This window comes from Gavia stellata, chromosome 7 (assembly GCF_030936135.1).
Source record: "Gavia stellata isolate bGavSte3 chromosome 7, bGavSte3.hap2, whole genome shotgun sequence".
Taxonomy (NCBI): Eukaryota; Metazoa; Chordata; class Aves; order Gaviiformes; family Gaviidae; genus Gavia; species Gavia stellata.
This window is the reverse complement of record NC_082600.1, coordinates 18,492,631-18,506,774: the sequence shown is the minus strand read 5'-3', so window position 1 is coordinate 18,506,774 and position 14,144 is coordinate 18,492,631. Positions and strand designations below refer to the sequence as shown.

General features: G+C 45.7%; 1 protein-coding gene across 1 annotated transcript in view; it reads right to left on the bottom strand.

Moving 5' to 3' along the window:
- ITPK1 (inositol-tetrakisphosphate 1-kinase) overlaps positions 1-12,948 on the bottom strand; it is a 153,543-nt gene extending 140,595 nt beyond the window's left edge. The window contains exon 1 of the mRNA XM_059819511.1: positions 12,854-12,948. Within this exon, the coding sequence (XP_059675494.1) occupies positions 12,854-12,948 (95 nt within the window). The remainder of the gene's footprint in view (positions 1-12,853) is intronic.
- Between the last annotated feature and the right edge of the window lie 1,196 nt (positions 12,949-14,144).

Sequence of the window (14,144 nt, the reverse complement as noted above, 5' to 3'; positions counted from 1 at the left end):
CCTATTGTGAGCCAAGATGCAGCACTATGCTGATCAGGAAACTGCTTAACACAGTAGCACAGAAACGAGATAGAAGATTTATTAGAAAAGCTGGTGGTTGGCACAGTACACATGGAAGTGACAGTCTGCTGCAACCATAACTCTGTATTATGCACCTAAATTTACTTTACTTGGGGGGCGGGGGGGGAAGGACAAAACTCCCCAACAACCCTATGCCTTTCTCATTCAATCACTTCTGGCTCCTTCCAGCACCATTTTGGGCTCCAAATGTCAGACTCCTAGTTGACTCAAATGAGCACTCACATCCCACCGGTCTCTTAGAAACATTCACAATTATAACACAGCAGCTGACCAGCATCAATCGAGTAAAGTCTTCTCTAATCTCCAGAGCCTTCTCAGGGAGACATGAACTTACATGCTAAAGATCCATGTGGTTTGATTAGAATACTCAGAACCAGTGATAACCTGTTATATACTTTAAGGAAAAGATAGCCAAGACAGGCTTTGAATTACATTTAGACCGGAGAACAGTAAGATCTGCTGTTTTTACTGCAAAAAAGCAAGTTCTGATCCACAAGAAACCTCTACGTTGAGGTGCAATGCTATGTGAAAATAGGCAATCCATCACTAGTAAGCAACAAAAGTGATGAAGATCATACATAAAGAGTAAAGCTACGACCACATTGCTTTTATTTGGAGCTAACTTTGTTTCAAGAACTCTCTAGCTAGTTTCCCTTCTGATTTCTTTGTTAATGCAATTTAAACTTGGGGATGTCTATGACCAAAGATTTTTCACGCTACTGAACTGTGAATAAAACAAGATTCAAAGCACAAATTCTCCATGAGAACTGAGGACCTAAAATAGCATCAGAAAGAGAAAGAAAAAGAAAATGGAGCTTCAACCCCCTATCTAGCAGAAAGCCTGTACTTTTATTCCTCAAAGCGTGCTAAAATTTTGGTTCTATAAAGGCCAAGAAAAAGGTTAAAAAACTGTACTCTTTTCAAAAGTCACTCCAGCCTGGATAGAGTCCCTGGACTTCGATCTATTCCTTGAGACAGAAGGAAAGGTTACACCAAAATGTCAAGCCCCAAAGTCAAAATATAATCCCATCCAGTGCTTGTCCACCTGCAAATAGATCTCTCTTCCTTCTATAGCCCCAGCTCCCACTTGCGGTCCGTGCAACCAGGAACAGCTAGCACAAATCATTTTCTCTCCATAGATTAAAGCAGCTTTAAAAGGTGGCAGTTTTGAAAAAGAAAACTTCTACTGAGTGACAAAGGGTGCTACTCAATTTTATCATCATATACTCTCTGCACAGCACACGGTGCTCCAACCCAATATGCTGGCAACAATACTTCTCCCCTTTTATGCTTTCCCCTTTTCTGCCAGACACAGGGTGCAGGTCAGCAACTACAAGTACTGGTTTTTTTCCACCATCAGCCTTTCATCAAAATAGTAGACTTGCTTAGTTTCTTTTTCCCTTTCCTCCCTCACATACACTTAGACACACTTTTACAGGAGTTTTCTTTCAGTCCTTGAAAACGACCAGATTGACAGCTCCAGTGAATTAATCTCCCTCTTTGTCGGCAAAACAAGAGCAGCACCACAGGCAACCTCAGAACAAGCTCCCTCTATCCTCCTCTTCCCACCCCTCCAACTATCAAGTGTGTGTGAGTGCTGAGCTTCACACACCACTCTATCATACTAGAGAGCCTTTTAAAGAGTCACTGATAATGTGGTTTACCCAGATTATCTCACAGGACACTAATGTTAAAGCCACACATGATGGAAACATCATGAGTCGACACATTATCAGCATGCACCTGTACCAGACAGCACAGTAATTCTAAAACCATGAGGCTGGTCTGAGTGCATGCAAGTCTGTGCTTAAAGACTGACTGGCAAGGAAATTCTATTTTAGACAATGTGTAAAAGAATGCTGAGTTGAAGCAACTCTTAAAGCCATACTTGAAACTACAGGAAGGTAATGTTAACTGAAAACCAATGGAAAGACCAGAAAAATTCAATGCTCTCAATATCAGACAAAAGATGGGTGCAGATTTTATTTGAAAATTAATTGTAAATTTGGCATTATGCTACAGAGGCAGGGCTTCTATTACTATTGCAGTACTAATACTTTTCTTCACTTCTGGAGATTGCTCCTCTGCTGTGTAACCACTTAACCTGGTCAGGCAGCAAATGTGGATCTGGACACTCTCCTCTTCAATTACAAGGGGTTTTTAGGTTCCACAAAACCCTCCGCTGTTGAGTCTAAGTCACAGATTACCATGCACTAGACGATGTTAGAAGATGGTTCCTAAGCTGTACACAGCTTTTAGTTCCTCCTCCCTCTTTTGCAAGCTTTTTTATTTTTAGCAGGAAAGTCTTTTCTCTTCATGGAGAACTTTTGACTTCTGAACTTTTTACATCTTGACTGAAATGTGTTTTTTTTTTAATTGGGCAAGAGCCAGGGTGGTTTAGCAAAATGAACACATATACATACACTTAAAAATAAGTAATGCCTGTTCCTTTACAGGTTTTTTTAAAAAAAAAAAAAACAAAAACACAGTAAAAAACTTTATAATGGCTCATATTTCACTCACAGCAAAACTAGAGAATAGCCAACACGCACCAGTAGCCTCCTTATGTTCCTGTGACATCAGCAATGAAAGTGAGCTCAAAAATGCAATAAAAGGTTTATGTGGAGCAGATCCATCTGTGGCTATTAAACATGGTACCATGGACACAACTGCTGCCACCGGAGTCTGTAAACCAGTGACTGACAGAAGGCAAGAGGGTCTGCCAAGGGGAAGGTGAGCACATTTGCTCTGTGCCTCATACTTTCTCTAAGCATCTGCTACAACCGTCATTCATGTCCCAGCTGGCTGGGTTCAGGTCTTTTGGCTGGCCTCACGCTTTTCAGCTGGCCTGTCAACCAAAACACCTCTGAGCAGTTCGGGCCTCTGCTACGAAACAAAACATACTCATGAACTTGTGCGGGAGTAACCTCACCATTACCCCGTGCTACCCTCTCACCTTTCAAATGGCAGCAAGGAGAGCCCATGCTGGCTGCACCGGCACCAGACTCCAGTGACAGCAGGCAAAGAGGGCTGGATCCTCAGCCTGTAAAATCTCATGAACTGAGATGAGTTTTTGTAATGTAAAGGAACAGCATGTTCCTGAACAACGAAGCATCTACGTGCAGCTGTATGACATGCAGATAGAGCTAAAGAGCAACAGTTACCAGTATTTACATTCATCTCTGTGGTTTGTTTTTTAACTACAAGTAAATAACCAAGATTCTCACTGAAACACACATGTTTAAGAAATAACAAACCTGATCAGGTTTAAGCGGTCACTGCTGGACTCACTAAAACATAGCATATTGCTGAAACAGGCAGTGTTTCATAGCCCACCTATACAAATGATGACACTTCCCATCCTTGTAGTGAAACCAGGCTGACAAGATAACAAATAAGCCTAGTCATTACACCAGCAGTTCCTGTAACCACGAAAGTAATTTTGGAGTGACAGGGAGAAAGGACTGCAGTGTTGTGGCTGCCAATGGGGCAGGCGTGGCATGCCACAAGTGGACCTTTATGATATCATTTCCTTCCAGCGCCATTAATCACCCCAGACATCACTTGTTCTATCAGCTATTAACCAGTTGCCCCAACACGCAGATAACTTTATCAAGGTTAGGCAGTGAGAGTCATTACTAAGCACTACAACATGCAGAGCCAAAGGCCTTGTTTCCAAAGAACCCTCTGAACTATTTCCTTCTGCTGTAAGAAAACACATTACACTACTACATGTACTTATCCGTAGCTAACATTGAGGGAAAAATTACAGAAAGTAGCAAAATTTACCAGCACGTTAAAAAACACCATTTCAGAAAAGGACAACTATGTTGCTTTTGGCCAAAACATTCTACTCAAACCAGGTCTCAAAGCACCAATGTAATTTTTAGCCTGTTAGCACTCTTCAAGGGGGAGAGACTCCCTCAACGTGCACGCACGTTTGTGGTGTGGTCTGACAGGACAAACATGGGCCTTCAGAATGACGGCCAGGAGCATCCCAGCCTCACAGCTCAAGATTTAGTATTCTGTCTTTTGCTACAGACATGTCTCATTCAAGTGTTTTTCCTCCTCTGCCAGCGGCACCGTGGAGAATTCAGTTTCACAAGGCAAAGCCTCGGGACCCAGACCGAACATGCAGAACCAATGCATTACAGAGGGAAAGGATTGCAGATGTCTTGTTCACAAGGAGGAAGAAAAGCCTGTGAGGAGTGGGATGAAGAGCAAAAATAAGCCTGTTTTTTTGAGGAGGAAGGACCGACTTCAAATTCTTCCAAGCAAGCAAGCATGACTTGGCAGTACGTGACAAGACAAAACAGGACGCATTATAAATCTTCACTAACTGGTATCTGAGGGGAGAAGATTAAACAGCCCAACATGAACTGAACCCGCTTCAAGTTCTGGGCCTGGCTCTGCCAATTCCGTTCCTAAAAGTGATGTTAGATCTGGAAACACGATTTTCTCCACTCTACAGATCAGACCCTGGGAGCCCTCAGAGTGACCTCAGTGAGTGCACTCCCTCCTGCCCACAAAGGTAGTAGTCCAGCTGTGGGAAAAAGCAGACTTCTGCTTCGGTTCCCAATTCATAGGAATTATTTGACAGAATTTGTACAAGTGGCAATCACACCCCAGCCAAAACAGCCCAAGCACTGCAGTTGGGAGGAAAGAGAACTACAACTAAGGAGGTTTTACTTGGAACTAAAGGACATCCCCCCTCAATGAAACTCAGTCATTCTGAAAGCCCTTCTTAAAGTACGTCTTTGTCCTCCAAACAGGATTTCTCTCTCTGCAGAAAGAGAGAGAATACTAACTAGTATTTGTGTAGTATATGGAAGTATTAGCAGTTTCCTCCAGCAGTTTCCATTAGTATAAAACAAACCATTGTTTCAAGGACTGAACACTGAACTCAAAAATGAGAAAAAGAAGATAACCAGATGGAAGAGGGTTTGTCCACAGCACTATGGCACAGATATGCCCAGCACAGGTGCTCATTTTATCTATTATCCCACTTATTTTAGTGTGTTTCACATGCTCCTTGTTTCCTTGGAACATGTTCAAGAATGTCACCTTACCAAAAAGTGTCAACTGTTGAGATGAATAGCACGTTATCTGGCCAATATCATGAGATACACTGTCAATCAGTGCTTCCCAGGTGCAGTACATTAAGGCAGAGCAAACACTTTCCATCATCTCTGACACCCCTCTCAGGTTGAGCCTATATATTCAAAAAAGCTGCACACATTTAGACTGCGTGCCTAGACTTCCCAAGTCATGACTCCTGAATTAGTAAAGGGACTTCAAACTACTTAATGTACACAAAGAACTCTTTCTCAGGCACCTTCTGCGTTACTACAGATTGAACAAAACCAGGGACAGCGGAGAGGTCAACATCTCTGCCTTGAAACAGGACCACAGGCCCATGTCATTCCTGGCATGTTTGTCCAAACTGGTCTTAGAAGTCTCAAGCAACAAATTCCACTGCCTACACAGACAATCACAGTATTTTTTCCACTTACCTGTCATCCCTCCTTCTTGGCACAATTGAAGCCCACTATTTTTTGTTCTACCTACAATGGGACTGGGGAATATATATTTTCTTTTTTTTTTTTTTTGGGGGGGGTGTGTGTGTCAGGTTTTTATTTTTTTCCCCTACAACAGCTTTTTACAGCATCTGAAGATCCATATCCAGCCTCCTCCTCTTTATGTTGAACACAGTACAATACACCGTATTTTCAAGACCTCCGATCCTTCTCACTGCTCTCTTTTGGGCACTTTGCAGCTGATCTGCCTTTTTCTTGAAATGCCATGCCCCAAACCAAAGGCAGTAGGTGAGGCTACTGCAGCAGCAGCCTTATCAGTGCTGTGCAGAATGGAGGCATTACTTCATGCACCTTGCAGGCTGTGTTCCAACTTACGTACCCCAAGATGACATTCGCTTTTTTTTTTTGGCAACACTGTCAATTTGTATTCAGCCTGCAATCTGCAAAAGAATGCAGATCCTTCTCTGAAGAGCTGCCACCTGACCAAGCTTATTATTGTTCCTTGCTGCATATCAGTTCAAACAGATTGTGGTAAAGGGATGTACCATAAGGAGGACGCAAAAACTTCCTGAACCTAAGGTAAATGATTGCTAGATCACAAAACAGAGTGACTATGAAAGGGTGATTGTTAGTCTCTTCTGTTGCCGAGCGGCTGTGCTCTGTGTTCCCATGAAATGGTTCTGCAAGCGTAACGCAGTAAGGTTTTTGTGAGAAGGATGTCTATCAGTAAGTGCTCTCAGAGATTAAGAAAATGCACACATATCCAGTTCTTCTGGGATGTAAAGTCTTCTCTACACTGGAAGAAGGAGCAGGAACCCAGAAATACAGTGAACTTTTCCTCCAAGAAATACACGTTTTTTTGCTGCTACTTTCAGCATTTTTTCATGGCTTAGTATAGTTTCTACTATTAGGCTAGTTTTAAGTTTTTGTTAGAGCTGATGTCAAAGAAACTTACCCACCCATCTGGCCCCCGGTTACTTCTCATGATATAGTATTTCAGACTAACACAAGCAACAATGGCAGCTATTGATCAACACACATACGTTTTATTTTTATGGCTTTTAAGGCTGTAAAAGCTAACTGGCACAAGCCAGGCATTTAACAAAAGTAGTATTTAGGGTTTTTTGTGAGGAATTGGGGTTAAAGAAAATCTCCTGAGCTCTTCCTGGAAAAACTATGTAATGTATTTCATGGCTTGCTATAAAAAGAAACAGATTAATTTAATACCCTCAAAACAGCATTATTCTTAAATCTATCTTAAAACTCATGTTTAGGTTCTTGTGCACAGGCCATGGCACACAAGAGACCACAAATAAAGTTTAGAAGAGAAGAAGAAAGCCATACCGATCTACAGCACTGACAGCAGTGTTTACCATTTTATGGTAGATTTACTAAACAGAGTAGCTTCTCATATGTGCTAAAAGAAGGCTTAGCTATCTATCACAGAAATGAAATGGGCAGAAGTTGAAGAATCAATTTAGCTTAAAAGAAAAGAGAAAAACCAAGCAAGTTCAAGTCACACAGAAATTTAAATTAGGCATACCAGTATCTTGGTAAGAAAAAAAAAAAATCATTGGTTGCTATGTTCAGCAGATTGATCCAGCACCAGCATAAAAATAGCTTCATCACAACTCAATTAAAAATAAAAAAAAAAACCCACACAAACCCCCAAAAAACCAAACCAATCTCCCACAGTGACCTGTCATACCCAAATGGTCTTCAGTACAGGTGACGTGTGCTGTAACAGGAGCTACATACCCAAAGAAAAGTGCATCCCCTTGCATAAAACCAAAACCAAGACCTGCTGAACTGATGTAGATAGCAGTTCAAGAACATAGTCTTGTTTCAGACCAGTCTTCAGCAGTGGGTAGCACCTGTGAATCCAAACCAGATCAAGAAACCTTAGCTTCCTGTGTGTCAATGAACGCTATCAGTTTGTCATGGATGATCTTCCAAGGAGGGAAGATGACAATTCAGCTTGCTGACTAAAAATCAAGACAACTGGGCTTTACTAGAAGGCATTCTCAATTACCTCACTTCCATTTTCTTCTTCTGTGGGCAGAATTTTATTTTCTCAGAATGCCTATAATTTCCTGAGAACTTTTTCCTCCCAGATGCTCACCCTGCTTTTATGAAAAAACATAGCACAATAAAATCTGACCATAAATAATCTGAACATTAAGATGTACAAGCACAGTTCTTCCGTCTGTCAAATTGCAGGATTTATCATAACACAGATTACATCTTCAGGCAACTCTTCAACTCCTTTGCTATTCATTTTCTACACACTATAAAGAGGAAATTTGACTCGTTATGTATATAGCTACACAGAAAAGCTACCACATTACCATGTAAACTTATGAGTTGCACATGTGAATGCTTTTGCCCAAAATAACTGAGAAGTAGCTTATCATTCAGAATGGTGTGACTTTAAATTATCTTCTCTTGGATGAAGCATATTTCCCTTCACCTCATATCACTGTAACTTATTCATGTTGCCATAACCTTAGTGCCTCACATCTCCATGGCTCCCAGAAGAGATTATATTAACAGATGACATGCAGAACCACTACCAAGGAAATGGAGGCTTTTATAGAGCAAACAGCCATTTGTAAATGGCTGCACCTCACTAATCTGAACTGGTGCCAAACACACACAACTCATTTTCTGAACAGATATATGCATCTTTCTGTACTACCACCACCGCTCCTCATATGGCATGAACGGAAGTCTTTTTATTCACAACGTCCAGAGAGTCTTGGCAGTGTATCTATGCATATTTTACAAAAGGATAATAGGGGTATCCAAGAATCTTTACCACCGTCTGCAATTCACTCCACAGCTCTGTCATCTCGGTAATGGAATGGAGCATCTCCATTTTCCTAACCCTGTGCTAGTGCTCATGCACCTGCATGGTGACAACCATTCCAAGGTCAATGTGATGAGCAGGGAACTGATTGGATTGAGTCTTTGCCAATGGCATAACCACTAAACCCAGCTTGAGGCAGATGACAAGACCAAGCAGCTAGAGGAAGGAGGAACTGTTCCTTTCAACAGTGGTAGAGACACATGACAATGTCAGAACTACACGCTTACATCACAGGCTCCTAAATTCGCAGTTAGGAGTCCCTAGAAACCTTGTCTTACTTTTTAGGAGGCTATAGATACTCTGTATTTTGCCAGTAGCCAGCTACCTAAAGGTCTGAGACTGTGCCATTACCTTGGTGGAGCTGAACATAAAGGCTCACAGGAAAGCCTGCTTGAGATGCACAAACCAGACATCTGCATACTGCAGTCCCATAAGAGGCCCTAGTCAGGGAACTGCAGCCACAGCATACATGCTAGCATGCAGATAATACCGAGTTCAACACAAAGCATGGTGACCTAGCAGCTTCATTCAAAAGCACAGGACAACTTGGCAGTAGTAGCTTCTTAAATTGCCTCCTGACTGATAAATTCGCTGAGGAGATAATAAGCCTGTACCGAATGCCCTGTTCCACAGAGAAAAGCTCAATCCCACATCACAACTCAAACAGCAATGCCCTCTTATCAGCAAGGCTGAGACAAAGAATCTCTTCTCCCCACTGAAACTGTACCGATGCACAAAAAGGAACATAAAAGTTTTAGTCCACCAACAGCTTATGTAGAAAGGAGTTGCTGGGTGGAACCAAGAACTGCTGTGGGAAGCAGAGACCAGAACTGAAGACGCACCTCATCCCAAAGGAATGCTCCTGCCACAGTGCTACAGACATAGCACGGAGGATGGCTATCCTAGCACTGGGGAGGGAGCTCACATTCCTCTCTATACACAGTGGCAGGTTCAGCCAGAGGATCGGAGTGAGCCTGGCCCGTCTTCAAGGTTCAGTCTCCCTTGGGAGACACCAGCTGCAGGCTTGAAACTGGGCTTCCCACTTGCCAAGCAAGTGCTCTATCCTCCAGGTCGACAGCTCTCAAGGTGCTATGCAGGGACCACTGATCCTCAGGCCAGTTTCACAGGCCCGTGAAACCACACTGCCTTTTTGCTCACCACACCACTCAGAAGCCTGAAAGAGATGTAGAAGTGTTAAGGGCTGCAGTGGGCTGTAACCCAACAATTTGGGAACTGCTGCTCCGGGCTATAAATGTGGAGGCAGATATCACCACTGGCATTGCTTTCATCTCCTTCGGCTACACTTGGAAGGTACAGCCAAGGCTGTTACGCTCTACGAAGAATACAGCTCAGGTAGGATGTAACACATCCTACCACATGTAGTGTGCCACAGTGAGGACCAAAAGCGCAGGTGAGCTCAAAGGCCTTTGATACAAGGAACATTACCTTGTGGATACAAAGCTTAGGCAAAAGCCCCAAGACACCGTGTTCAGGCAGGACAGCAGTTGTGCCAGTCACACGTGTTACCAGAACTTTACATAACCAAGTGAAAGTTTTAAGAAAAGAAGGCAGGTGCCTATAAGTACTCCAATAACAAAACAGGAAGAATTCAGATGCCAAAATTTAACAGGGAAACCTACTGAAACCCAGCAGTCTAAGTTGCACTTTAAAGATGGATACAAACATGAGGAAAGTAGTTAAGCGACCTGCCCAGTCTTTGTGGAGCAGAAACATGAAGGCAGGCCTGCCCATGCCCCAAAGCAGCACCTTAACCACTGGTCCACTCACACTGGCTCGTGTCTCATTTCAGCTTAGGAGTGCTGCTGGAGACAAAACCTGGAACCACTCTTAAGGAAGCAGTTCAGCACTTAAACTATCTCTGAGAGGATGGTTCAAACAGATTTTGAAATGTCTGCCTGTGATCCCTTCAGGACACCAGTGTTTTGCACTAGAAGTGGCTGCACTGGCAGACTGCAAAGAAATGAAGATTTTTCTCACCCTAACATTACTCCTGATTTAAACCCAGCATGCTTCAGGAGTTCATTAGTAGGCTTCTCTTACTTTCCTGCATTATATAACTGCTTCATTGCAAACCCATACAAACAAAACTGAACTTTGTAGTCATCCAGAAAGTATATCCCTAGGCAACAGGCAAATAAATTCCAAGTAACAGTCACCATAAAGTACATAGAGTAGACAGACAGACACATAGTCCACTCTAACGCATGAATCACTGTACAAGAATGAATACGCTTGCCTTATTTCCTACCATACACAATATTTCTGGTAAGATGTATGTTGAGCTTGGCACCACTTTTTCTACAGCAAAAAAAAGCTTACAAACACAAAAGTAATCAAGAAGATATTTTGTATAAAATACTTGAAATCTTTGCCTAAATGAATGCAGCCTCCCACTGGTGTCAGTGGAAGTTACCAGGAAGGAAAACAGAGCATCCAAGACATCAGTGCAACTTGCTTCTGTGACTGTACTGATCTTCAAACCAAACACTTAACTCTGCTTGCACAGAAAGGCTAATATTAAATGTTTTTAAAAATATCAACGTGTGACTGAACAGACATACCTATCCAACATCTGTAAATGCTATACAAAGTCAGCTTAGCCTGTACAGGATGAGATTACTAATTTCTTGATGAAAATTAGGCTAAGTGTAGCAAGAAAGACACTTTGGAGTCAGTTTTCACAGCACTGAGAGGACCTAAAACTATTAATAAATTTGTACAGTACACAAAGAAATTGTAGATCCATGTTATGTAATACAAGCGTAAGGAATTTCCGAGGCAGAGAAAAATTAAGCAAAGAACCTAGTCAAAAAGAGAAACAAGGACAGTGGAGGGCAGAATGTCAGTTTTGGAGATTCCTAAACAAAAGAATGCGCAGCACATAATACCAAGAATGAAAGACAAATTACTACCAAAACCTTTTTATGTATTTCTGACATTGCCCTTAGTTTCTGGGCATGAAAACCAGCCTACACCAAACCTCAAGGCCCTAAAAATCACATTTTTCTTATGCTTATTAGAGGTTAAAGTGTATCTTTGAGCATCATAAAAACTAACCAAAAATCTCTTAGGCAAGGTCAAAGCTTAGCATTATTCATCCAGAAGTATTTTGTTTGGAGAATCACATGAAATTTAAAAAGACATTAAACCAAAACCTGTGGCCTTTTCTATACTTTAAAAAAACTCTGGTAAGTTTTGCTGCAGTTTGACAGAGAGGATACAGAATGCCAAGAACACAAGCTGATGTAAAAGCTTCTGTGACTTTCTCAAAATAGTTTTGTTTCTTCTGCCTCTTTCATCTTTACAGAAAGGAACAAGTGCTGCCAACAGAAACTTCATAGGGATTGGTGTTTTTAGCGTGACATGCTTCAATAAAGTGTATTTGAAGTCCCGTAAAATATATTCTGCAAAGTTTGAACAGACTTCACAGAAACCAAAACATGGGTTACTTAGAATATTTTCAATTATCAAAATTAATTTCATATACTTGTTATAAACTTACTATTAGAATGAAATAAACAAGAAAAAGCTGTTATTTGGTATCAGAAGCTGTAATGCATGTGTCACAAGACCTTGGACCCATATGGAGTTTGCATTTCCAATTAAATAATAAAATTGTGTAATATACTGCATATATTATCCTCTATGCTATTTGGATAAAGTCGAATTACAGCTTATCAAACTAACCTTTACCTCTAGGAGTTTGGAAAACACATGGAGTTATACTACCTTCAGACATCTTATTCACGTCTCAGATGAATACAAGCTCGCTCAGGGGTTCGTATACCCTAATTTCATGTGTTTTTGTACGACACGAAGGAAAGTTATTCCCAGTCATTTGACTCTTCCCAATAATAACTCGGCTTCAGCTCCACATCTTAGCGAGGTCCGTAAAGAGACCAAATAAGACTATTTCACCGGGAATCCTAGAGACCGCTCGGGAAGTGGCAGACAGAAACTGGGCCGGGCAATAAACCCGGGCTGTGCCAGACCCTCGCACACACACAGCCGCGGCGCACCGCCCCGGACTTAGCTTCCCGGGAGAGTGCGGCAGCCACCAGGTGAGCGGGAGGCAGGAGACCTCAGCCGCGGCCCCGCGGGCACGAAGCGGGGCGCCCGGCGGGCAGCGGCCAGCCCTGCCTCCCCCCGGTCCTGGCGGGCTGAGCCGGCTGAGGGGAGTCACACACCGAGCACAAAACGCCCGAGGGCCGGCGCAGGCCACGGCCGAGCCCGCAGCGGCCCGGCCCCGGCCCCGCTCCCAGCCCCATCCCGGGGCACCGCGCCCCTCGGCCGCCGCCCGCCGCAGCCGCCTCGGCGCTCCCCGCGGCGCGGGCCGCCTCCTTACCGGCACAGCTCGGCGAAGGCCTGGAAATTCAGCTTCCTGATCTTCTTCTCGCTTAGCCAGTAGCCCACCCGCTTCCCCTTCAGGAAGGTCTGCATGGTGCCGTCCTGGAGAGGCGGCGGCCGCCCCGCGAGGAGGGGGATCAGCCCGGGGCGGCGGGGGCAGCCCGGCTACCGCTCGCACTCAGCGCCTGCGAAGCAACGGCTTTAAGAGAAGAAGAGAAAGGAAAATCAGTCGGTTCGCCGTGGAGGACGCCGGCGCTAGCCCCCACCCGCCCGCTCAGCGCCGCTGAACCGAGCCAGGCGCAGCCTCCGCCGCCGCCGGCAGCGAGCGGCGTGCAGCCCCCGGCAGGCCTTGCCCCGCAGCGGCAGGCAGCTCACCGAGGCGGGCAGAGAAGGTGCCTCTGCCGGGGGGAAAGCCGCTACCCCCGCCAGCCCGCCCGCTGCCAGCCCCGGAGCGGCCAGCCGAGCAGGCATGCCGCCGCTGCCCGCCGAGCGGTACCCGCCGCAGCGCCCCGCCACCCCTCTCCCGGGCCGCCTCCGCCCGCACGGACCCCGCCGCCGGCTCGCCTCCGTGCCCGCCCGCCGCTGCTGCTGCTGCTGCTGCTGCTGCGCGGCCGCGGTGCTGCTGCAGCCGCTCAGCTCCCCATTTGCCCGCTATCCACAGCCGCCTCCACTTCCTCCTCCTCCTCCTCCTCCGGCTCGTCCCCTCCTCTCCCAGCCCACAGCCCAGGGGCGGGCGAGCGACGACAAGACACACCCGCCGCGCCGCGGCCCCGCTCGTACCGAGGGGCCTCGCCTGCGCCCGCCCCGCGCCGCGGGCACGGTGCCCGCCCGCCGCAGCGCCGCCAGCAGGGGGCGGCCGGGGCCGCGCCGCCGCCTTAAAGAGACCGTGCACCGTCTTCGCGCTGGCCGAGGGCTGTGGCAGCGCGGCCCGTGCCCCGCCGCGCGGCCCCGCTGAGGGCACCGTGGCCGGGCCAGGCCTGGCTCGGTCTGGTGTTTGCGCCGCCCTCACCGCTCTCCCCTGCGGCTCTGCCCGCCGCAGTCTGCTGCCGGGACGGTGGGGGGGCATCCTCCGGCCTCTCTGGGAGCCGCTACCGGGCGGACGGCCTGCCCGCCGAGCCGAGCCCCGGGGGGGGGGGGGGGCGCGCTGCCCCGCCCAGAAAGCGGCTGCCTGGAGAAGGGGAAAAAAGCGGGCTCGGCTGTCTGCGTTGAAATTCAGGGAAATACTGTGCCCGGGTTTGTATTTAAACTGTTCCAGGCGACAGCGGGCGGCAACTCCCGGGCTCCCCCCT